Below are 26,352 nucleotides of genomic sequence, written 5' to 3' on the forward strand. Positions count from 1 at the left end.
GACTCAGGAGGTCACTGAAAGCAAGTTCGTTATTGTCAATCCGCTCAGGCCAGCTGCAGCTTCCCTCGTCTTCCTGAGTCCTCGAGTCAGGGCCTGGAACCCATCCACAAAGGATCAGGTTTAGAGAAGTCAGTGATGCAAAGCTCATATGGGTACCAGGCATCTCAAGTCCCAATGCTGGTTCCTTGGGGGAAATCTGGCAGCCTCTGCCTTCTAGAGGCTGCTTTCTGAGCTGTCCCAGGCATGTGAGGCCAGGGGCGCTGGGCGGTCTGACAGTGGGAACTGGCTCTGGTGTCATTTCAGAAGCCTGCATGTCAGAAAGGCCCTCACTGGCAGACTTGCCTGTACTCGATTTCCATTTCACTTTGGTTCCTGATCTTGGGCTGTAGTCCGTTCAGCAGAAAGCACTTTTCTTTTGGGTCTTGTCCCATATCCTCACACTTATAAGCACACACATTTTAATGTAGGATTTGTATCTCGTTGCAGGATGTACTGAAATACGTCAACACCTCTGGATTTGACTTCCATATGGATTGTTTTCCAAGGAAGATCCAGGGTGAAAACTGCAAGATTTGAAAAGGCCTCAGACTTTGGGCCCCCTGGGGCTGGTCTCCACAGGTGGAGAAAGTTTATAAGTAATGCTGCTTGGTATTTTTGAGACTCCTGCTATCATGTATGTGGGCTTTCCCCAGCCTGTCTCTAACCCAGGAATCATTGTGTCTCACAGAATTACTCAGCAAAATAATTATTTTAGGTTTACTACATTGGTGCCAACCAGTAAGTGCCCAACCACCATTCTTATGTAGTTGATTCTTTAAAATGATGCAAAAAAGTCTAACAATTTAGTTACGGCCAGGCTATCAGATTTAAGTGAAAAGTTGTGTTAATACACACGGCAGCCTGAAAAAAAAACAAAAACCTGCATGATAAAACAGGAAGGCACATTAGATCCCAAGAAATAAAAATACTAAGGTAGATAAAACGAGGAGGAAAGCTCACAGCTTCCTTCTTGGATGTAGCGTCTATCCCACAAAGTCTGTTAATTGCACAAAACTAGGAAAAGTCTAAAATACTTGGCTATATCTAAGCTGTTTCCAACATGTAATTAGATTTGCATGTATAAATCTGCTTTTCTGTATTACACACAGAATTTTTTTTTTAAAATATATTTTATTGATTTTTTACAGAGAGGAAGGGAGAGAGAGAGAGAGAGAGTTAGAAACATCGATGGGAGAGAAACATCGATCAGCCGCCTCCTGCACACTCCCTACTGGGGATGTGCCCGCAACCCAGGTACATGCCCTTGACCGGAATCGAACCTGGGACTTTTCAGTCCGCAGGCCGACGCTCTATCCACTGAGCCAAACCGGTTTCGGCAACACACAGAAAATTTAAAAAAAAAAAAAAAAAAGAACAGGGAACAAATTTCCAAGGATGAAATCTCCACATTTATTTTCTTTCATGTGCATAGAAAATGGCAGTGAAGTGTCCTAGGAAAGAGGCAAGGATGGCCGTGGCGCTGCTATACCAGACTGGACTTTGTGCTTCTAAGTACACTATTCATTTTGAAAACAAACGCTGTAGCTCGTCTTTAATTGCTAACAATTTCTTGGGTTTCCCATTTGTTTTTTAAGCTGTCATGTTTCTTCAAATCTCTTTTCAAATGACACACTGCATTACAAATGATGGCACTTAACCAATGTGGCATTTCCATATTTACACCAACAAAAGAAATTTACAAGACATAATAGCATACAATCTCGACGTTTAGTAATAGCAATAAAACATGAAGGGCATCCATTTTATTTTTTTTTCTGTACAAACTATCAGAACATAACTTTATTCACATTAAAAAAATCATCTTTAATTTTATTTGACCTACACATCCCCATCTCATTTCACCCATTTCTCAAATCTCTCATCACATCGCCCACACCTTCACCAGACTACGGAATCTACAAGTAATTAGATCTAACACCTAAATAGAGCTTAGAAAGTTCTCTCTCTCTCAAAGGTTTCCTCACTTCCCTGATAATTCCTCAAAAAAGAAAATAAATGCTCTTCACTCGTTCCTTCCATGTCACTTTCACATTTCATCAGCACATCAGCACAACGGACTTTTCGTTTTGATCCAAACAAGGCTAGAAAGAAAGAGTTCCTCTCTGAGCATCTTGATGCTACACCCATGAGTCCGGGGACCCTGGGTACTGTTCTGCTCTATAAGAAGGTCGTTTAGTGGAATAAAAGTCTACATAATTTGTGGTCGATTTCAGTCCATACTGTGTTGAATAATCAGTAGAAGCTGGAAAGTGAACTCGATCATCAAAATAAGGATCTTCATAGCTATGAGGAGACTGCAAATACAATCTGTATGCATCAAAGTTCTTTCTGTGGGAGTCATCTTGACTATAATACAGCTGTTGATGCTGTTGATAAAACAAAAAAGCAAATAAATCAAAGCAATATTTGGAAATACATGTTTAAGGAAAATTAATGTGCACTTCCTGCTTCGTATTTTGAAAACAATATAAAGTATTTGTGAGCTTAAGGTTCAAAGTTGTCTCTGGTACACTCTGTATGTTTACTAATGGACTTGAAGGATGTGAACAACGTTGACAGTTGGGCGTGCGGTTTGCTCAAGTCCTGTACCAAGGCCTCTACAAGCTGAAGAGCCAAAATAGTCCCAGGCTACCTCCCTCCTCAAAGGCCCAGTTTGTGCTCCGCTGTGGAGGGCCTATTACCTGGACATGCCCAGCCAAAGGATGGCCTGATGATTGCTCTGACACAGGGGAACCATTAACACACGATGAATTTAGTTGGAGGGTGGATTTTTTGGCTTCAGATAGTTGTACAATTATAGAACCTTTTTTAAATTTAAAACATGCACTTTAAAGATGAAAATTTAGTCCATCCCTCAATTTTAGAGAAATGTGTAGTTACACTTAAAAAACTGCTAGACTGTTAAAAGAATAAGCAATCTCCAGACAGGAGAGCAGTAAAATTACAAGAGATACGTGAACAAATCCGATGCTAAAGGGAAGACTTCCCTAGGCCAGGGCTCATGAAGTGAACTAGGAAGAAGCAAGGTGAACACATGTGCATCCACACAGGGCATCTCCCATTTCCTTCTGTGTTGTCTTGTCTCTGATCTCACACTACTTTTTTCAAAGATGTTTGGAGAAAAACTGTCATGTCTTTCTTATGTCTGTCTTTCCTCTGGACCATGCCCAAATCCCCCCCTTTAATAAGATGTAACAAATTTACCACACGGATTATCAACTCATATTCTGCAACTAAATGCAGTCCAACATTATATGGAATTCAGAACTAAATTCTCTGTCTAATTTAAGCTAGAGTTCTAATTCTGAGGCTACTTCTCTTGACTTAAAAACTGTAGCATAACTTCTGAGTAACTTGGGAAGTTCCTTTTCCTCCATCCCCAGAGAAAAGATGATGAAATGGAGGGTGGTCTTAGAGAACCCTCGTCTGAAAGACAGGGTGCAGGCCTGCTTGGGGAACCCCAGCTGCCCAGGTGCTACTGGAAGGCAGGAGGAGAGACCAGATGACCCAGGTGGACAGCATCAGGAAGAACCCCAACGAGTTTCAGGCTCCCCGTGAAAGCAGAGATTGAACGTGACAACCAGGCACCCCAGTGTGATGGAGAGTGGGGCTCCCTGCAGCAGGGCGGGGTCCACCTTCACCTCGGAGACTAACAGAGCCTTGGCCACGAACCCGAGTGTTTTCAAACCCTGGAAGCCTCGTGGGGAGGGAGTCATGGAGATGGAGAATGAGGCGCACAAGAGAACAATGAGATGAGAGAGTGAAGTGTGCTTACCAACCTTTCCCCACCCAGAGGATGGGAGAGCTTTTAGAGATCAACAGGGAAAATAAATGTGGGAAAGGAAATTGTTGGGCAAAGAATATGAGTCAAAGGCTTCACAGTAGGTTCCCATCAGGGCCTGGTGGTCTCAGCAGCACCGATTCGGATACTCAAGACATGAGGCTACTGTGCACGGGATTTGCTTAAACTACGACGACGAGCTTCTGAGGAGTGGAGGTCCCCAGAGAGAGCTCCCGGGCCCTGCCGTGCTGGCCCAGCTCTGGTAAGTTAACGGCGCGGCCCCCTTACTGTGCTGATGCCTGCTAACCGGCCTTCTGTAAGATTGATATTGCAAATTCACCTGTAGCCGTCTATTTTGTTCTCTTGCTGGTGAGGAATAGGAACTGATGTAAATTGGTGAAGGTTTGCTGGAGCCTGTAAGAAAATATTTTATGAAATTAAAACTAGTGCTCATCACTCTGGTCATTAGGCTGCGTGGGCTCCCTGCAGTGGGGCTGGTGTGTCCCTGACAAGGCTGCCTCCCCGGGGCCAGCACACGCTGGGACAGTGGGCTCCTGGGTCTGGCCTGGCTGCTCCTACCCCAGGGCTGCTAGGGACTCATGAACAGGCTTTATGAGTGCTTTACCAAAAAGCAATGAGTCTGATGGGGGAAGGGAAACATTAGCACAAGCTCCATGCCTTCAGAACAGCTTTGATTCAAAACCCCAGCACCTGGAAAGAGCAGGCACAGGCATGCTCTAAACGGTCTGACTACATGGAGGCATATTCTTGGGTTTGCCACATTTAAGCACATTTTAAAATAAAAAAAAACCTGGCAATCAGATAGTTGCTTTAGGAGTCCACAGTAGACTCTGATGCCAATGATGTCACAGGTTACTCTTCTATTATTGCTAAGGCTAGCAAAGTTTTTTTGTGTTTTTTTTTTTTTTTTTTAATGAGAAAAATGAAACATACTTGAGGCAAATTAGTTTATTGAAGCAAGCAAAGAAGATACGGAAGGGTGCGCATGCTACGGAGGCCATCTGTATAGTAAAGCTGGCTGCTGCAAATCTGAAGTAGCAGTGCACTTCAGTTTATATGTGCATTTCCTTTGCAAAGAGCTGGATGCTGGAAATGTAGCATCTGCAATTTTCTGAGCTATTAATTGCCATAGTAACAACAGTCGATTAGCAAACAGTCCTGTGAAATCACAATTTTAATGACAACAGCACAACAGAGACTGTTCCCCCAGCAGTTAGGTTGCCATCAGCTTTTATTTATTTCTTTTTAATAAATTGGTCTTTTGAGAAAAGAGTATATTTTTTTTTTTGGTAGCTCACACTGCCTTTTTTGAAACCTCTAAAATAGTTACAATATGCAAGATAGCCAAGCACAGGGACGATATGAAATCCCGGTATCCCTGCAGGCTGGCATCCTTTCAGTCAAGTGTAAGCACAGCTTTCAGAATAGGACATATAATAGTAATAATAATAATTTTTATTTTTGTTACTCTTAAAAAAAAAAATCACTCGGAGGAGAATCACATTATAAACTGTTATTCATTCAAACTCTTTTCCATGAAAATGAAAATGAGACTGCTCTCCATTCTCAGGCCGGTCTAGGACAGGTGGCCCAGCACAGCGGCCCGGAGCTCAGGGTTCTGACCTGCTGGCGAGCAGGGAGGGGGCTGAACAAAGGGACTGCATGGCGCGTGAGCCAGAACTCCCGTCTCATCTGGGTACAGTGCGCTTTTTATCTGTGGTCACCAGACTACCTCAGCTTATTTAACTGAAAACAAGCAGAAAAGGCATCAGCCCCCAAAGTAGGAAATGGAGAGACGGGAACACGGTTCGCTGCTGGGGGACCGACTCAGGGCAGGCATGGGTGGCTGCCCAGGCCACTGGCCGAGGGCCTGGGAACACACAGCTTCTCGAGGTACTCTATCACACACCCCACTGGCATCTTACCAGGGTACAGGCCTTTATGTGTGGCATCCCCTTGGCTATTGTAATACTGCATAGGTGGCTGGGTCCTATCGTATTCAGAGCGAGGGTCTCTGATTCCTAACAGTGCTGGTGAGGAGGAGGTGCTGCCGACTGAAGGGAGAAGCAAAAGGAGGAGGGAGAGAGAAAGAGGAGGAGAAAGAAATCAGACTGTCAGTGGCTCTGGAAAAACAAAGGTCAGTAATTAGAAGTGCCGTGCAGCTGGTGCTAAATATGAGCTCTTAGCAGGGCTGTGAGTGCACAGCAGTCAGCCCTGAGCCACCGGGAGGCGACCTGCGGGCCGGCCACTGCGCAGGGCTGTCAACGCCCAGTCAGAGGCGCAGCGCAGATCACGCAGGGCCCGGCAGCGACTGCGATGACTCCATTGGGTCTTGGAAACTGGGTGAGAACAACTGACCAGCCAGCCATGCAAGAGTTACATTTGCAATGCAGAAGCCCAGCTCAGCTGCATGCAAAACACCCATCTATTATCCTTTATGTACAGCTCTTGAGTAAGTAAATATTTTGATTTCTAATTATTTCAAAAATATCTGCATCTCTAAAGGTGTTTGAGTAAGAGTGCCAGACCATAAAATCTATCATTCTTTTTATGGTGATTGGCTGTCAGGGAAACTATGTAAACTCAGCAAGCCCAGCTATCAAGAGGCTCACGGTGGGCCAAATGTTTAACAGCATATCTATCCATGGGTCTCCTTTTGAACATTTTTGCACAAAAGGATAGCAATGCTTATCTTTTTCCCTTTCTCAGTAAGAAATCATCTTGCTTGCACTGAGTTAATTATAGACGAGTCACCCATTCACCTGCTGGACCTGAAAGCAGCGGCGCCGGGACCCGCACAGCAGTTCTGCTACGTTGATGCTTTCAGAGAAAACATACATTCACAGTTTTCCCTTAAAAGTCACTTCACTGCGGAGTTGCTCCATGTTACGCAAAGGTGAGCACTCAAGGGCGCTGTCCATGTGCTGCTCCCCATGCTCACTTTCTAGAAGGTGCTAGACCAGACAGCCCACCCACCTGCCTCCACAATGACATTAGCAAGGCATCAGATGTGCCACAAGCAGATACCACACTAGCTGAGGGATGGGTGATGAGTCCTTCGCTGAACAGAACCCAGAAAGGTACCTAGGAACCTGGATGGGGGCTCGCCAACGCTGTCCAGTGTTTCAGAGATCCTCAGAACAAGTGCATTGTTTAGTAACTAGTCTTCTAGCTGAAATTACTCTTTTGCCTGTACATATGCCTTCTGTTAAGCAGCTCGAACTCTGACCCTTGCACCCCCTTTTCTAAGCCCCGACGTAATTCTCAGCATTTTTATAAAGACAGCCTCAGGCCACACCTGGGAGCTCAGCATGGGTGTCAAAAACCCAGCATGGGTCCCTCTGAAGACAACTCATATTTTAAAAACTAAGATATAAATATACACCATACACAGTAGGCAGATAATTTAAAACAACACCTCGTATGTAGAGACGTCCATTTATGTGACAAGAACCACTGGTCATATATTAGTCTTTTTGGACACATATGTCCAGATGAGAATACTGCCTGTAGTGGCAGAATACAACGAATCATATTGATATGTCTGAGTGAGAGATTTACAGTCAAATAAGATACTATTTTTCCTGTTTCATACAGGTAAGAATTAAATTTATAAGACTTGGCTTGGTAGAAATATTCTGTCCTTACATGTAAAAAAACATCATTCCGAGTCTCAAATCACTCTTTCTACCCAAACACAACCAATGAGTATGTAGCAAATCAAAGGGACTTCCTATAAACACACCTGGACGGCCTGTTCCCGTTACTCCTGACGCTGGGGGACTGAACACAGCAGGGGATGGAGGGGCAACTGTGAGGAAGCAGAGGAGATCACAGCTCTCCCAGCTGTGGTGTCAAGATCTTGTCTAAAGAACCCTGTTTGTCAGAGTTTCCACCCAGAAAACTCAAGATCACTTCAGAAGAGATTCCGAACTGACGGCCAGCAGGTAGGCAGGGCAACCATTTTCAGGCACAAACTTGGGGTTCTTAAACTGTGCTCCTCCACTTTCCTGTACCTGCACCCCCAGGTCAGCTTGTCAAATGCAGATTGCTGGGCCCCTTCATGAACCCAGTGAAGCAGGATCTTGGGGGAGGGGAAGGACTGGGACCCTAGGATGCTTTTATGCATTGCAGTTGGAGTAAACTTTTAAAATGAAAGGATCTGGAAAGTGGGTGTGTTGCTTACAGTCTCATGTAATTCCCAAAGAAGGCTGGAAGTGTGTGAATATGACTGGCTTAACCAGCTATGCGCAGTCTTCTCTGGTTGAGAAATAATGTTCTCTCACCAAGGAGGGAGTTTACCGACTAACCTGACTGAATGATGGGTGACATCTGTTGGTTGGTGGTAGACAAGGAAGGGTGCGATTTGAATCGGTCTCGCTCTAACGTGGACACAGGTGTAATAAAATGGTTCTGATTCCACCCATCCTGTGGAGTCAAAGGGGAAAAAGAAACCTCTCAAAATGAATAATGACATTTCATTACAATAAATGATTACGAATGTGCGCTCTGATGAATGCTAATTATGCCAGAGCTATTCCTGTAAGTTACCTTTTTATAAATGCTCCGGAGGTCCCGATATTGCCATAATGTATTCAAGACCTGGGCCGCTGCCTTCACCACTTTCAGAGATGATCTGGGGAGAGAGTGTGGATGTTAATGAGTGTGGATAGCACAGCCTCAGGCTGCACCTGAAGAGACTCAGGTTGTAAACCTGAGTAGCCAGGAGGCCATCTCCCCAAGGACCAGACAGAGGGCACAGAAGATGCTGCTAGAAGCCACCACCAGAGTCAGGTACACCTGGGAGTCGGTTAGGTTCAGGGGTGGCAAGGACCAAAGCGAGTCTCCCAAGTAGTCAGCTGTGCGGTGAGAAACTAGGGTTGGTGGAGCCTGTGGCTTCTAAGTTGAGGGCGTCTCTCAGCCTCTCCATGGGGGACCCCCAACCTCCCCACATCTACTAAGGGGCTTTAGGATTAATGTTACCATGACCACACACTCTGAGTGTCTGAGGACCCTCCCAAGTTAATTTAATGTCTCCCCCCGGCATTATTAGGCCTTGATGAAACACCTTCACTGCCTTATCATTTACACCACAAATGTTTACACGTACATATGTGCTCCAAAGTTTGACTCAGAAAATACGGTCCGTTATCACGTCCCCGCTCTGGAGACATTCTGCTGACCCCAGGCGCTGTGTGAGCACGCTCCCGAGGCGCCGCACTTCACTGGGGGCTGTGTCTGTAAATCGCTGGCCTCGCCGGTAAGTGAAGAGGCAAGTGCAGCTCCTGCCTCAGTGAAGGTCTCCAGATGCCCACACCGGGGGTGGAGCAGTGCTGAGGCGTGAGGATGAATTCTTCAGAATTCATTTTAACCTTAAAAACTGACTTTGAATGTATATCACGGATCTAAAATCTGATGGCCTCTTTCACTCCTTACCTTCCCAATTACACTCTCACGAAGTGGGGGAGGAAGAGAGGAGAGCAGGCTGCAAGCTGTCTCCACCCCCAACAACAGGATATGTTGCTGCTACGGAGGCTGAGGTCCCCAGCGAAGGCGGAGTATAGGCAAACTCAGGGCCTTCACCTGTCTTCCTCCTTCCCTCCTCCCACCAAGACTCGCTCTGCTCCGTGTTCCTGACAAGTCAAGGGCAGAACCAGGTCAAACCAACACACTCAAAGCCTTTCTATATTTTATGTTTTCAAAATGGACCACAGAGCAAGGAGATACTTCAAAGAAATGAACAGGTGAAATTTCAGACACTGCGATGGCCTCACAGGGTCTTCACCCACCCCTACCCTGACAATCCCACTCTCAGTGGGTCCTGACATCCCTGCTGTTATCCACCTCCCTCTCCTTAAATGTTAGCAGCAGGACACAGGCAGGAGGCTGACCTATGCCTGGCTCATACCTGCAACACTCAACAAAGCAGGAGCCTGCCAGGTACACACTGACACAACCAGTCGGGATAGGTATTTTTAGAGACAAATTCTATGAGCAGAAACTTGACTCTCAAGAAAAGCAAGGAAGTTTCTCTGCTTCCCTTTGCAGCACAACTTCTAGAAAGAGTTATGTATTCTCATCTCTAATTTCTCTCCTCCCACCTTCTCTCAATCAGGCAAGTCTCTACCCTCGTCCTACCTGATGGAACAGGAGCACGTGACATGTGCTCACCTCTGAAGCAGCTCTTCACTTGGCTTCTGGGGCACCACAAGCACCTGGTTTTCTTCTGAATGAGCCCTTTTGCTGGCTCCTCATCTCCTTGACCTCTAACTAGGAGGGATATCAGCCCTTGAGCCTCTTTTTCTTCTCGATCTACATTTCTTTCTTTATTGATTGCAGCCACTTCTCTAAACGTGCTATTTATATACTGACTAGAGGCCTGGTGCACAAAAATTTGGGCACTCAGGGGGGAAGGGGGGGGTCCCTCAGCCCGGCCTGTGCCCTCTCACAGTCTGGGACCCCTCGGGAGATAACGCCCTGCTGGCTTAGGCCTGCTTCTGGGTGGCAGAGGGCAGGCCCAATCCCTAGGTGCAGCCCCTGGTCGGGCTCAGAGCAGGGCCGATTGGGGAGTTGGGGCGCCGCCCCCTGTCATACACAGAGCAGGGCGGATTGGGAGGTTGTGATGCCACCCTCAGTCACGCTCAGGGTAGGGCCGATTGGGGGGTTGGGGCATCGCCCCGTCACACTCAAGGCAGGGTCGATGGGGAGGTTATGGCTCTACCCCATCACACACAGAGCAGGGCCCGTGGGGGGGGGGGGGTTGGGGTGCCGCACCCTGTCACACACAGAGCAGGGCCGATCAGGGGGTTGGGGAATTCCCCCCTATCAGGCACAGAGCACGGCTGATCAGGGGGCTGGGGCGCCTTCCCCTGTCACGAACAGAGCAGGGCAGATAGGGAGGTTGTGGCCCCGCCCCCTGTCACACACAGAGCCTCAGGGCGATCAGGGGGTTTGGCCGCTGCCCCCTGTCATGCTGATCCCGGTGCCGGGAGGCATATTACCCTTTTACTATATAGGATAGAGGCCTGGTGCATGGGTGGGGGCTGGCTGGTTTGCCCTGAAGGGTGTCCTGGATCAGGGTGGGGGTCCCCACTGGGGTGCCTGGCCAGTCTGGGTGAGGGGATGATGGCTGTTTGCAGCTGGTCACACACCCTTCAGGGTGGGGGTCCCCACTGGGGTGCCTGGCCAGTCTGGGTGAGGGGCTGAGGGCTGTTTTCAGGCTGGCGGGTGACGGAAGCTCCCAACCGCTCCTTTTTTTCTTTTTTTTATTTTATTCTGGGCCAGCTTTAGCTCTGAGGCTCCAGCTCTTAGGCCTCCGCTCCTGAAAGCAGGTATCTGGTTTGTTTCAGTTCTATAATCGAAACATTGTATAACTCCAGCTCTGAGATCCCGGCTAGCTGAAAGCAGGTTTCTGGGGTTTTGTTTAGCTTCTATATTTGTTACAATGTTTCTTAAACTGCAGGCTCAGAGGCTGGCAGCGCAGGCGGGGAACGTTGGAGTCCTCCGTCACTGAAGCAAGCAAGCCTCATGTTCGCTTCCAGCTGCCTGGCTGCCGGCCACCATCTTGGCTGGCAGCTAATTTGCATATCACCCTGATTAGCCAATGGGAAGGGTAGTAGTCATACGCCAATTACCATGTTTCTCTTTTATTAGATAGGATGACTCCCAAATTTACATTTGTAGCCTGGACCTGTAAGATGAACTCAACTCAAGAATATCCTCCTGCTGACCAGACGTTCAGGTGGAGTCCAAAACAAACTCCCTTCCTTCCCTAAAATTTGCTCCTCCCACAGCTTCCCCATGGTGCTAAGTGGCAATTCCATCCTATCTTTAGCCAAAGACCTTGGAGTCATCCTTTGACATTCACCTCCTCTCGTGCCCCTCATGCAATCCTTCAGTAAATCCCACTGACGCCACCTCCACCCATGAAGAATCGAGCACTGTTTCACCACCCCAAGTGCTGCCTCACGAGTCTCCACTTGGGGGGAGGGTCTGTCATTATGATCCCTTCTAGGGATGTCAGGTCGTATCCTTCTCTGCTGAACACTCTCCAACAGCTTCTGGCTTTACTCAGCATAAAAGTCACAGTCCTTAGCTTCCCCACAGGGTCCTTTACTTCTGGTACTTTCCCTTTTCCTCTTCCCCTTGACTGGCTCTGTTCCAGTCCCACTGGCTTCCCACTGCTCCATCTCAGGGTCCTTCCACTTATGCCCTCTGCCCCCCCCCCCTCTTCCCTCAGGCACTGTCTCCCTGAAGCCCGCCCTGACCACCTTGTCTATAATTGTGATCCCCTCTCACCTTCCCTGATTTTAGTGCTCACAGACCACACAGCACCATCTAAGTGTGTTTCTCATTCAACTGATACCTTGTCTAGCTCTACCTCACCCCTGGGATGTAAGCTACCTGAGGGCAGAGGCTGATGTGTGATCCACTCACCACTGCAGCACACGCAGGTAGGCAATGAACACTCGGTGAATGAATAAGGGAAGGTAATGATATGTTTGGAAGACAACTTGATTTGATCTAGGACTTTCTGAATCTCTTACTTTGGGGAAAAAAGATTAGATTGGGTAATAATTTTTTTTTAAAGATACCAGGTTTTGGCACTGGTTCAGGATTTCCCCAGCTTCTTTGTATGTCTTTCACAAATGAAGGCTGTCTAACATTTTTTTTTTTTAAATTTCAGAGAGGAAGGGAGAGGGGGAGAGAGAGACAGAAACATCAATGATGAGAGAGAATCATTGATTGGCTGCCTCCTGCACCCCACCACCCCCCGTGCCCCCGGGGATTGAGCCTGAAATCAGGGCATCTGCCCTGACCAGGAGTCGATCTGTGACCTCCTAATTCTTAGATTGATGCTCAACCACTGAGCCACACTGGCTGGACTAACATTTTAAGAGCACAAACAGTGATTACCATACCTCAGGGAGAGGGGAGGGACCTGGACCGGGAGTTACCGAATGGATCTTAGCTTTATCTATAACGTTTCATTTCCTTTAAAATAAAAATGAGTGTGTGCTTTTATTACTTATGGAATAAAAAGACTCATAAAAAAGAACTGAAAGGAAATATGGTTAATGTTGATAGGTGTAGTTTCTGAGGGATGAGAATATACTTCGTAACATAATTCTTATATCTTAGAAAATCCTTTAAAAGTATAAACTAAAAGACCAGACAAGGAAGAATGAGTTCTAACACTGTCACTCAGTCAATTAATAAGCATTTACTGAGCACCTGGTATAGGCCAGGCTTTGCAGATGCAGGGGATACAGCAGTGAACAAAAAGACCAAGTCCCTGCTGCAGGGGGAGCAGAAGCCAGAGAAAGCCATAAATAACACACAGGGAGTCAGTGCTGTGAGAAGAGAGCAGGTGGAGGGAGGGAAAGCAGAGACCAGGGCTATTTTACTTCGATCAGGTGGCTGCTGTGCTATTGTGATGCAAAAGCAGCCCCACTTCCCACTTCCTTGAAGGAGACTCTGATTTGATACTAAGCCCAATTCATAGTCCTGCTATAGCTCCATGACAAAAACCTTCTACTTTTGCCACTGATTCTCTAATCCCTGCTTTTGTTGCTTTGTCAATTAGGTGTCACACAGAAGCAAAGGGAAAGTAGGAGACAAGCCCCGGGCACGGCCTGAGGCCACACAGCAGGCCCTGTGCAGAGTGGTGAGTTTAATGCACTCGGGCACCTGCAGAGGAGTCAACCCTCAACAGAGGATTCAAGAAGATGCTCTTGAAGAACAGGCCTGGAGCAGAGCCGAAGGAGCAAGGGAACCAGCGCCCCCAGATCTTTCTCATCAGGCATTTCTGATTCTTCCAGGGTTGGCACAACCAAGTGTAGAGGTATAATGAAGACCAGGAAAAGGACCACACGACTGCAAACACGCTGTAAAAAATGCAGAAATCGCCCTGGCTGGTGTGGCTCAGTAAGTATCGGCCAGTGCACAAAAGACTCTTGATTTGATTCCCGTCAAGGGCACATACCTGGGTTGTAGTTTCAATCCCTGGCTCTGGTTGGGATGCATGTGGGAGGCAACCAATTGGTATCTAGGTATCTCTCTCTTTCCTGCTCTCCCTTCCACTCTCTTTCAAAATCAATGGAAAAACGTCCTCAGGAGAGGATTTAAAAATATGCAGAAATAAATACATCCTTTCCAATAGGAAGCATATCCTGGACAAAGGCCCTTATCACAGGACGATCCCAGAAGTAAGGCTTGTGACCTCCTCTCCCTGCAGCAGACTTGCCTGTCTCCTCTGCCCTTGGTTATGTTCACCAGCTTTTCGATGCCCCCGGAGTCGGCCAGGGCTTTGGCGTTCTCCATGTTTTTGCTGGTGACCTCATGCAGAGCACAGCAGATGGCCGCCATGGTCTCATCAGACAGCACGCTGGGGCCCGAGCCTCCGGGGAGCCGGTTGACCAGGTCTCGCATGGCGTATTTACCTGCCAAATGCAAAAGATTTCATTCTCCTTTCAGAAGGTGCGAGGTTTTTGTTATTGTTCTTTAAAGATGGCAGCTGGGTAGCCTTATAAAAACAAAACACCGAGAGAGGAGAGAACAGGGGAACCGCAGTGAAGGGTAAAAGGACAGACACAAGGGGAAGTTAACATATATTGCAATGGCACATGAAGAACGAATGATTTAATAAAACATTGCTGTAAATCGCTGAAAGAAAATGTAAGTCAGCCGAAACTGGTTTGGCTCAGTGGATAGAGAGTCGGCCTGCGGACTGAAAGGTCCCAGGTTCGATTCCGGTCAAGGGCATGTACCTGGGTTGCGGGCACATCCCCAGTAGAAGATGTGCAGGAGGCAGCTGATCGATGTTTCTCTCTCATCGATGTTTCTAACTCTCTAACTCTCTCCCTTCCTCTCTGTAAAAAAATCAATAAAATATATTAAAAAAAAGAAAGACATACTAAGCCCTAGCCAGTCTTGCTAAAAAAAGAAAATGTAAGTCAGTGGATAAAACTGGATACACCAATCCTGTTGCTTTAGTTCAACCATTTTCATTAACAGTAAGAAATAAAGGAATTATGATAGGATAATAAATTTTATTCTTGACTCAATTCTCAGGCGTCAAAAATACCTCAGCTTCCTATTAAACCTCTAAAAGCTGACCTTTGAAGAAGGTTTAGCTGGACAAAGTAGGACCACCAAACAAGGGTCTTCATTACATTCTCCTGGATCTCACCTCTTGAACCACGTACAGTTCCACATTTTTATCAAGTTGAGAGTAATATCAGCTCTTGACATCAGAAGTGATGTCAACATGTTCGTTTCTTTTAAAGAGGACACAAGATAATTATGGGTCTATTATCTCCCTGGAGCAATTCAACAATAAAGTCTTGATAAGACAGGCTGGGGAGTCCGCTAGCTACTGTAGTATTTCTTTAAAAAACTCAATTTCTTGTACTCCTCTCCAAAAAGAGATTATCTCTTGCTTTTCCAATTTCAATTACCAAGTGACAAACTGGAATAATTGCACTACAAACAAAAGAAATTCACTAAAGCCCAAGTAAATATTTCCTTAGTTTTTTCCCCTCAGCTAATAATTGAGTGGATATTACGGGCTCTGGTGAAGGACCTATTTGTATACGCTGGTGAGCAGCGGGCAGGCCCTGAGCACGCACTGCATGCCTTGGGACGAGTCACGGTGCAGCCTGGTGCGCAGAGTGGAAAAGCTGCGATGACACTGTAAGCCCGAAGATAAATGTGGTTTTTAAGAACAGATGGTAAGCTAGCACTAGTGATTTGGAATACTCATGAACGACCAAAAGGTCCATGACGTGTAATTTGTCATTCTGCTAAGATACCACATTAAACAAATTGTACTCCTGACTCTTGGGATAAAGTGAGCAGGGGTGGGGAACGTTTGGCCCGTAAAATCATTTCTGGGGTGAGTTAATTAAATGTTTGACCAAATATAGAAGGCTAATTTTTAAGTTGATAATTTTGTGTGGCCCACAAATGAGGTTATAAATATCCAGATGTCCCCTGACAGGAAAAAGGTTCCCCACCCCTGCCTTAGAGCCTGCAGCTCCAGACAGCTGGGCTGGTCGGACTCAGGTAAGTATGCAGGTGACAAAACTTTACTTGTGAAAATGTCTCTGAAGAGAAAGTCCACTGCTACTGCTGGTGACAGATGCAAGGAGACAGTAGAGGGGTCAGAGAAGGGGACGGTTCTTAGGAACAGAAGTGCTGGGCAACTTAGAGTCCGGGAGGGACTCAGACCTCAAAGGAAGGAAGGAATCTTTATGGGGAAACAAGAAAAAGTGGCTCATGAGCCAGTTCAAGAGTGCCGGGTGGGTAAAACAGTGCTCATCAGCGGAGAGAGAAAATGCTCGTGGAAGTTTAAAAGGGACGCGGGACATTCACAGACAGCACAGGATGCAGTGGGAGAGGCGGGCTCTGAGAACAGGGACAGGCTCCTTTTCCTGGAAGACTCGGGCCAGTGCTGCTGGCCTTGCACCTTTTGCTCTCCTGCGCCTCCTCCCTGTGGTGAATGACAGGCCACAGGGTTTATGTTGTCAAACCTTTATTTTTCAGCATTAAGAACACCCAAACCACTCGTGCTTTTGAAAAGAAATTCAAATACAGATGTAACAAAATAACTTTAAAAATCTCTCTTTGGGGACTGACAGGATTTCTCTTAAGGAAGTGTGGGAAGTAAGTTATGTCACATTTGCTGGAATCAGGCTCATGCTCGACTTCACGAACAGAGGCCCCTTTCCTCTCCGTGGGGATGATTTGGCTCAAAGAAATGGGGTGTTGAGAGTAGGGTGATGGAGGTGATAATTTTAGCAAGTGTGCCACTGAGTCCTCACAGCAACTCTTTAAGGCAAACATTCCTGCCCTTGTTCTTTCTCTCTCTTCCCATCTTCACCTCGGTCTCCCTCCCTCTCTAATGGCAGGTGTGTTTTAATTACTTCAATATATATTCACAAATCCATTCAATGTCTTGTGAAATTCCCCTGCCTCTCTCCTGAACTGTCACCAGCTGTGGGACTGGCGTGGAGCTGCCTCACCTCTCATCTCATTTACACAGCAGATGCACGGTGAGGGTAGCAGGCACTGTCAGCTCCCTTTCAGGGAATGGCTGAGGGAGTTTTCAACTTGGATGAAGGTATTGAGCCCAAATAGGCTCTATAGACCCTCCTGGTTCCACAACCAGTGAGCAGTAGATCCAAGATTTCACCTAAGTCTGGGAGGGTCTCTGGTCTTTTCTTTACCCTACTCTCTGCTTGAGATATGGCACCATACCGGAGGCAAGTGAGCTAAGCTGACCAGGGCAGACAACTTGAAGAGCTGCTCATTCTTAGGTTCATGCAAGTGCCAACCCTACACTTGGGTGGACGTGAGGGTAAGTGCCTCCTAAATGTACCCTGTGTGCTTCACTTGCCTTACCCTCACCTTACCCTTCCCTGGCGGGGGGTCGGGAGGGGGCGGGTCGGGGGCGGGGGAATGGCCTTGGGACAGTGACTCTGCTCCGCCTAGGGTGAGCATTTACCCAGATCCCAGAGGGAACAGCTACAAACATCTCATGTGGTTTCTTTTTCTTTAAAGTAGGAACACTGTAGTGTTGGTACTATCAGTCTCAAGTCAGAAAGGGAGAATTAAACCGTTTCTTGTTGCTCAAGAAATGAACCTTTCTTAGGAAACAAAGACATCAACTCTATTCAGTAGTGCTGTAAAGTGTAATGGAAAATGCTGGCTTTTCTGATTAGGGTTTATTAATGAGCCCGCCTCTTGATGAAAAGGAATGGCCACAAAGAAAAGCCAGCAGGGGTACCCAAAACTGCCAAGAAAACAGGACCAGGACTCAGTTGCTAATCATTTAAATGTCGTATATGTTTAAATCAAAAGAAGAGTTTTATAAATGCTGTAGTTCCTCTTCCTCTCTCTCTGTAGCTCACCTGGTCACCAGAACGTACCTATGAGCTCCTTGTTTCGAACATCTAGTGCCATATTCCTCAAGGCAGTTGCCACAGAAGAAACCACTCTGTCATTATCCATTCTCAGAAGCTCTACAAGGATGGGGAGCCCTTTTTCTTTGCGGACGGCCGCCCGGATATACGCTGCAAACTAGTGAGGAAAACAAGGCAATTAGTAATATAGAACAGAGTTCAGCTCTCAGATGTTACTGTTGCCTAAAAATGAACTAATAGATTAAATGTTTTCTTTCCAATTGGAGATTAAATCTGTGGTGTCAGTAAAGAGAAAATCATAGTTGGGGATAAAGACAGGCTAGGATGACTGATTTAAAAAGAAATCCCAAAGCCTGAACATCGCCAACCACCATCTGCCGGATACTCTGCAGAAAAGAGAAGGCAGTGATTACTGGCTGCCTCAGCTACATCACACGATTAAGGAAGAATCTCGATCTTCTCTGCAGCTGGACCCAAGCCAGGCCCAGAGGCTATAAATAGGATGGCAGAGGCATAGCTGATCAGCGCGCATTAAAGGAGAACCTGTCTCCATCAAGTCGTGCTTCCTCTCTCTCTTGTCCATAACAATATGTAGAGCTCAAAACCTTTCGAAGAGATTCTTTGGAGCAATCCCTGCCTCAGAAGAAAATGAGTTTTCCAGAAACACTGAGCAACATAACTCACACATGCTGGTGAAAAAGTAAGTATATCCCTGTGTGAAATGCTTTCTCAGTCAAGATTAGGTAGCTGCTGCTTTTTAAAATCTACAGTCCAAGTCTTTTGCAGGTCTGAACCATGAGTCAGTCTGTGCACCACAGGAATGGGAAATGAACGCCAAGTTATCAGGGAAACACCAAAAAAATCAGAAAAAGGTAACACCTGAAAATGGGCCTTGAATCTTGTTTTGAGCGTTCACTGACATTTTTACCAAGGCAAATTGTCTTTCAAAATTCAGGGTCATTGAAAAATGCTGCTCATTAAACATCTAATACTTTACTGCTGTGGTCAAGTCCCGAGGACAAAGATCCGCCAGCCCTTTGTATATTTCGAACATTAAAATATGTGATTGACCACTCAGTCTCTTGAATAACAAGCATAGATTATCTTAATAATATAAATAAGAGGAAAAATGCATTTCAAAGATCCTATTAACATTGTTCATATAAAACAAATACTCCTATTTTCCAAATGAAATCTCCAGGGGGAAACAGTGCATGGCTGCCGTAGGGCTGGCAGCTCCATCAGCCTCTCTCTGATGCCTGCAACCAAGCCAACGCCTGTCTCCCTTGGAGACCACGGCTCAGCCCAGCCCTGAGTGCCTCCCTTCAGAGCACTGGTCATCACTGCTCCCCAAACAGCTTCTGACTGGGTAACCTCTGTGGCCATGATTACCTGGTTTTCTGAACAAGGGTCCAATATTTTGATTTACTATTTTAGATGCTGTTCATATTTTAAATGAGTCTGCCATCTGACTTTCATTTATTAAATGATCCCAGAAATGAAATTCTACGGAACTTAAATCACATCTCTTTTAATTATTATATCTTTTTAAAATTATCATCAAATGATCCTAAAGTCACAAGCTGGAGCTGAATGCTGAGTCATCAACAGAAATGTTACAAATACATAATTATATGCTGAGCACTGTCGTAGGTCCTCCACATTTATAACCTTTTAATCCTCACAACCACCTCCTGTGGTAGGTATTATCATCATTTACAGATGGAGAAACTAGGACAGGGCTATCTGAGGCCCTAGCTAGTAAGTGGAGGGTCTAGGATTCAAAGCTGAGGGTTCTGACTCCAGAGCCAATACTTAGATGCTAATCTATTAGCACTTTAATTAAAACAGTAACAAAATAACCAAACTGGCTTAGCACTAGCCCACAATTATCTGTATATATTCATAACAGCAGCTGGCTGCATGAAATAAACCATGCCAGGCTTAGCAATGCTTTTTACTCCCATGGATAATACAGTGGCCCAAAGATTCTCATTTGGGAAGTAGTGGTGGAGGAGGTAGCCAAAAACAAGCATTATAGTAACTCTACTAAAATACACTCATCAGGACATTCCTAGAGGTTGAAATGTTTCAGTCAAGGACTGTCTGGAAAGTTGCTAGATGACATTTAAAAGTTTTGAGGACACGCTTAAAATGGTAATGGCAGGAAACCACCTTCATTCTCATAAAGAAGTCACACACCTACAAGGGGATGTGGAAACTCACCATATGCATGTTCTGTGAGCACCTGAGAGAGGAGCAGTGGCCCCTCTCCTTTGCTGCATCGCTGCCCAACCCCAGCTCTACTGCAGGCGCTCAGCATCTCTCAGATGCTCCCCAGTAAACCCCAGCCTCTACTTTCCTCTTCTGTGAATTCACCGTCTGTACAGCTCTATCCGATAGTGTCCACGTCGCCTGTGCCACTGGTCTGCTTAACCCCTTTTGGTGGTGCTTCGTCTGTGGGTCAGGTCCCAGCTCCTGAAGCTTGGCAGTCACACCTGCTCGCGATGCCTGGCTCCACCAAGGGCCACTCCCGGCCCTGTCCGCAAATGATCCAGCAACCAGCCTGCAGTCTCCACTCACTCTCTCCTCACCTGAGGCCTTCCTTCTCTTGTCCCTTTACCTGGGTCACTCCCTCTCCACCCCAAGTTCAGACTCTGCTGGCTTAGTTCTGCCAGCAGAACCAAGAGTTCCTTTGGGGAGCACCACCCTTCCAGGAAATCGTGCTTGCCTCTTGGTCTCCCCTTTCCTGGCCTTTCCCTCACCTGCTGGGCTGGAATAGATTTTCCCCACCGAGACCCTGCAGCACGCACAAGCTGTGACATCTACACTGCACTGACTTGATCTGTCTGTGGGGCCATGCCACACTCATCGTTGGATCCCCAGAGACAACTGCTATCTCTCCCTTTCCAAACTCTGAACAACTACATCCCTTCCACCACTGCTGCTGACGTGACTGCACAGACGGGAAGTGTGGACAGGAGGAAGACGCCCTACCTTCCAGTTTCCAGCAGAGAGGTTCTGGAGAGATCCGGCAGAGCCCTCCAAGGTGGCTGGGTTGGAACTTTCTGCTAGAAGAGTCAGATATGGTTTTACCACCGACGGATGCCACAGCATCTCAACCCCTTTGGGGGACTTTGACAGTCCTGGAATAGGACCAACTCCATCCCACTGAAAGACAGAGAGCACACATTAAATGAAGCAAAGTGAACACAATCTCCAACATCGGAAACCACCCCTCTCTGATGGGCTCAGCTACAGCTACGTAGAACAACGGTATTGTTAGAATATTATTTTTCTCGCCCAGTAGGTGATTTCTTACTCCCAGAGAATGAAACTTTAGTTTCACATCAAGCAAAATACTAACTTGATCCTCTTGTGGCGTTCTCTTTTTCTTTTTCTTCTTCTTCCCCCAGCAGCTTGGCTCTGAGTCTTTGCTGGGAGACTCTTTGCCTAGTAAGTCATCCAATTCGTTCAGCCCCAGCAGCCGGGCCTGAGGGACCTCCAGTTCCAGCCGGTAGGACAGGTTCCTCAGGGTGCACACGCAGTTCTCCACGGTCTGAAACCCAACACAGCATATAATCAAAGCTATCCCAGCACATTAGTGCAGAATGCTTCTGTACTGAATGCCAATAATATTAAATACATGTAGAATATGAAAGATCTGCCTTTTCTTACAGGAACCTGAAACAGTCTAAGGGAAGAATTAGGATTCTAGAACTCCTATGGAATACCCAAAGGACAGAATGCAGAGCTATCCAGTACATCTGAGGATCTGATTTCATGCCAACTAAAATGTGCAAGGCCCCGGGAGAGAAAGTGCCCAGTGTTTCTGCTTCAGGGCAGCTGCAGTGGCAAAATGCAGCTGAGTCGCCAGAACCTTACTCCTCACCAAGTCCTCTTCATGACAACAGGTGTGACCAACCCTCTCTGGGGACTGCCCTCCCCCCAAGTCCCATCTTTGTCTCCTCCTTCCACCTCCCAACTCTCCCCACTCTGTGCAAAGTTCCATGATCTCTTTTCTCCATGGACAAGTTGCCTTCTGTACTTGGTCTTTTGCTCCTAAAGCTTGTATCACACCTCTAACTGGGAGGCCAAGTCACTTCACTGAGAGTGTCTCAAATCAAGTTCAGCTTTTGCTCAGCAAGCTCCCCTTCCCACTTGCTCTCTCCTTCATTTTCATTTGCAGATCTCCTGGTTCAACAAGGCTCAAATAAAAACCTGGCCATAACCATCTTCTCTCCGAGCCCACCACTAACCATTCCTCTTCTCTCTCTGACCTATATTTACAACCCAAGGACTTCTTATGGACTCTCCCAGTTCCGCCCACGGCGAACACCAAGTACCCAGCCGGCCTTGAACTCCTGACACTTTTAGTCCCTCCTCCCGTTTCTCCCGACCTTCCTCAGTCCCTGCTCCTGAAGAGTTGAATGCCTTGTGCTGGGGCCAGGATGGAGAAATCAGGAGAGGGGAACAAGGAGCTCGTGCTGGGAACAGACCAGCCTGACATTAGAGCAGTGGTTCTCAACCTTATGGCCCTTTAAATACAGTTCCTCATGTTGTGACCCAACCATAAAATTATTTTCATTGCTACTTCATAACTGCAATGTTGCTATTGTTATGAATCGTAATGTAAATATCTGATATGCAGGATGGTCTTAGGCGACCCCTGTGAAAGGGTCGTTCGACTGCAAAAGGGGTCACGACCCAAAGGTTGAGAACCACTGCATTAGAGGGAGGGGAAGGGCCAAGACTGGGACTTAAAGAGAGGCACCTAAAGTTGGTGCTGGAGCCGGGCTGTAGGTGCACTGAGGTGTCCCAGTGCCTGCAGTAGGAACTTTTACCCAGTAGATACTCAAATACAGGTGGATCTGGTTCTGGCAGGAGGAATACACAATTGGAGGGAACAGCAGCAAGGAAAATCGACAAAGGGCCCGGGGAGCCACAGAGAAAGTCAGGACCCCGCAACTGCTAGGTCCTTTACCACATGGCGTCACTCAGTTTTCCCCGTTCTGGGGCTACTTTCTGAAGTCATCATGTCCCTTGTGAACTTGCAATTTTTAGAGGTTCCCTCCCAACCCCCTTTAATCTGGAGAGTACCCTAGTGAGGAGGAGAGGCTCAGGAATCCCAATGGCATGCAACTAGCGGTGTCAGGCAGCTGCTGTCATGTCATCGTGCCCCCACATGGCCAGGCAGGCACTGACCTTGCTGTCGTAATCGGATGTGTTCACACACGTGTGGATCACGTACAGCAGCGAGTCCACCAGCCCCTCACAGGATCGCATCTGCTTCCGGGCTTCCTCCCCTGCGGAGCTGAGGTTCCTAAACGGAGAGACACATGGAGCTGCTGAGATCGACGACTCACTGGCAGCCTCAGAGCCTCACCTCAGTGACTGAGAGGACGGTGGCCATGAGGATTCGGTCTGAGTAGACATTCTGGGGCTTACACTTTAACATTCCGAGAGCTCAAAACAGCTAGCTCCCCGTGATCCACACAAAAAGACGGGAGCAGGAGCACCTGAGCTTTCTCTCTCTCTTGCGCATGTGGCATGCCACTTTCTAACCTCCTCTAAGATGATGATTTTGGGGTTTACCCTCCTCAGTTTCCTCAAAGGTAAAAGGGGAGAATGACAGTAACTATTCCATAGGGTTGTTTCGAGGAAGCGATGATTTGCTGCATATAAAGCAATTAGACAAGTGCCCGCCATATAAAATTCCCAGTGTTTGTCAGCCATGCTAGTTATTTTAGACTCGCATTACCTGCCTTGTTAGGCCTGAAGGCCCTTCCAGTCCCTGAGACTACTATCTTTTGCATCTAGCAGGTGGCCATGAACACTTCTTGATGAACACAGGAAACAGCATTTTTTGTATAAACATTCAAGTTCAATATGCACTTATGCTGTAGTTTTTATCATCTTTTCAATTCTTTAAAAAACCTGAAAATTGTTTTAGGTCTCATCCATTTTGAAATGTTTGATATAAGTTTGCCTTCATGAACTGATACCAAATCAGAAAGATCTATTTTTTTAGGTTCCACTTACAAGATTCTAGGCTAACTCTGAGATTTTGCAAATCTTAAGATTTTTCTTTTCATCTTTATTTTTTGGAGCTAGAAAGGTAAAGTCACCTCTCAGCAGCACTCAGCAGCTGCCTCTTGCATTCCTCCACAAGCTCCTGGCTCCCTCTCGACTGGTTCTCCTCTCATCTCACTGCCTTTCCTTCTCAGCCTCTCTGCCAGTGGGTCCCTCTGACTGTCCAGGGCTACAATGGTCCCTTCTTACCTTTATCTCGGCCTTCCTTCTCTCCTTGGCTTTAATACAGCCTATGGACCCTGAACGCCCAAGCGTGGATATTTAGCCTGGTCTCTCTCTAGAACTCCAGACCCATTTATCCAATTGCTTCCAGGATATTACCACACGAGTACCTAATTAGACATCTCAGAATGGACGTGGCCAACACTCTCACCTGCTCTCCCTCCACCCTTTCTCCTCCCTGACTTCACCCACAGCTCTTCTGTGCTCCTAGTTGCTCCAGCCAAAGAGCTGGGCGTTATCTTTTTATCGTCCCTTTCCCTCGCCCTGATAGCCAGTTCACTAGCAAACCCTGCCAGCTCTCCCTCCACAAAACACACCCCCATCTGCCTACCTCTCCCCAGTGCCTGGTCTAGGCCACTGTCAATTTGTCTGGGTCACTCACTGAGCAGCCTCATCTTCTGTGTCTATGTTGCCCACACCCAGTTCTCCACATCACGGCCAGAAACCAGTCCATCACTCCCATGAGTCAACCCTCTGATGGTTTCCCATGGCACTTGGAATAAAGCGCAAACTCTGTCTTTGATTTAAAAAATCTTACATAATCTGATTCCACTCTGCACCTTGACCGTTCCTGCCCTGGAGCCTTTACGCTAAGCATCACTACTGCCTCAAACTCACATCCTCCTGACACCCACCCTCAAATGGGTAGCTCCTTAGGTTTTTCAGATCTTTGGTTTAAATTTCACCTTCTGGGAGAGACCATCTGATTATCAAAACAATCACCTAAAAACTCTGACACCACCCTTTTTTTTTTAATGGCACCTATTGTAACTTTTTGTTTGTCTGTCTTCCCCAACAGAACATGAGCAGGGATCTAGTCTATCTTGTTCATTCCACAAGGAAGGCATTCACCAATGTTTATAACCATGAACCAATGGAGAGCCCGGGCATATGTCCTGCCCCTGGGTGTGTGTCCTACCCCAGGGCCTTCCTGGAAGTCTGGCAGGCTGGTTGAGGAGTAATCACAGCCTCCCTGGATCCAGGTGCCGGGAGAGAACGAGATGCCGCTTCCACAAATGACCAGTAAGTGCTATGAGCTGCCTTTAGACCAGTGGTTCTCAACCTGTGGGTCGCGACCCCTTTGGAGGTCGAATGACCCTTTCACAGGGGTCGCCTAAGACCATCGGAAAACACATATATAATTACATATTGTTTTTGTGATTAATCACTATGCTTTAATTATGTTCAATTTGTAACAATGAAGATACATCCTGCATATCAGATATTTACATTACGATTCATAACAGTAGCAACATTACAGTTATGAAGTAGCAACGAAAATAATTTTATGGTTGGGAGTCACCACAACATGAGGAACTGTATTAAAGGGTCGCGGCATTAGGAAGGTTGAGAACCACTGCTTTAGACACAGGCATCTGAGTTAGGGAGCTGGCCTGTTTTCCAGGATCCTGACTCTTGTCATCCCCCACCTTCGAGGGAGCTGACAGTCACCTGTCTCAACAGTGAAAGACTTCAGGCAGCAGCCAGACCTCCCTCTGCCTCTCCCAAGCTCTCCGCTGCAGAGATGTTTATGCATCAAATAGCGCTCACTGTGTGTCACATACTAGTAAAATGCTAAGCACTTTACACAAGCTGATTCTTCACGACGCTGCGGTGGTACTACTATCCCTATTCTAAAGACGAGGATACTGTGGCTCAGAGTGGGATGGGAAGCCAGGTGCCTGAGGCCAGAGCCCCCTCTCATCATCACCCGGCTGCTCTGTCCTGGGCACTGTAAGCCAGGGAAACTGGGCAGAAATTGAGCTCATGAGTGTGAACGGCAACTAATGAGCAATACTGTGTGCACTTAAGGGAGGCTTTATGGAGTCTACATGCTCAAGATAATGACGCAAAGTACTATTTGGGCTCATTTTCATTTACTTATAAAACTCAAACCCAATGACTGTTTAAACCACACACCTCTTCGCACTCTTTTAAAAACAAAAACGCTTTAACCATCACATTTTGAACTTAAAAACCAGGGTACGACATTAGCAATCAGAATGTGATAACCAGAAAAATGCTGTTCAAGTGGAAAACGCAGGAATTTTGGCAGAATTTCAGACTGAAAGGCCCTTTGACTAAATCACAGAAGAGTCATTTATAAGATAATGTCTTTCAGGCTCCTAGTCTGAGCTCATGATGTTTTCTTCACAGGATAACCAAGTCTTGTGGCCTACATTTTGAAACAAACTTGGAAATTTAGGTAGGTGTTACCAAAATGAAGTAAATCCTCCTATGATTTCAGCA

General features: G+C 46.7%; 1 protein-coding gene across 12 annotated transcripts in view; it reads right to left on the reverse strand.

The window, feature by feature from the left end:
- Positions 1-1,425: 1,425 nt before the first annotated feature.
- PKP4 (plakophilin 4) overlaps positions 1,426-26,352 on the reverse strand; it is a 247,690-nt gene continuing 222,763 nt past the window's right edge. For 9 of the 12 annotated variants that reach the window (XM_036320377.1, XM_036320375.1, XM_036320386.1 and 6 more), the window contains 10 exons: positions 22,993-23,110; positions 21,155-21,346; positions 20,785-20,958; positions 17,794-17,944; positions 14,109-14,304; positions 8,414-8,498; positions 8,173-8,290; positions 5,788-5,916; positions 4,182-4,255; positions 1,426-2,426 (listed from right to left, as the gene is read on the reverse strand). In XM_036320377.1, coding sequence (XP_036176270.1) covers positions 2,178-2,426; positions 4,182-4,255; positions 5,788-5,916; positions 8,173-8,290; positions 8,414-8,498; positions 14,109-14,304; positions 17,794-17,944; positions 20,785-20,958; positions 21,155-21,346; positions 22,993-23,110 — 1,486 coding nt within the window. In that variant the 3' untranslated portion in view covers positions 1,426-2,177. Of the gene's footprint in view, positions 2,427-4,129; positions 4,256-5,787; positions 5,917-8,172; positions 8,291-8,413; positions 8,499-14,108; positions 14,305-17,793; positions 17,945-20,784; positions 20,959-21,154; positions 21,347-22,992; positions 23,111-26,352 lie in introns of all 12 variants that reach the window. The other 3 variants (XM_036320379.1, XM_036320378.1, XM_036320380.1) reach the window with 3 other exon arrangements.

The sequence above is a fragment of the Myotis myotis genome, unplaced genomic scaffold, assembly GCF_014108235.1.
Source record: "Myotis myotis isolate mMyoMyo1 unplaced genomic scaffold, mMyoMyo1.p scaffold_m19_p_8, whole genome shotgun sequence".
NCBI lineage: Eukaryota > Metazoa > Chordata > Mammalia > Chiroptera > Vespertilionidae > Myotis > Myotis myotis.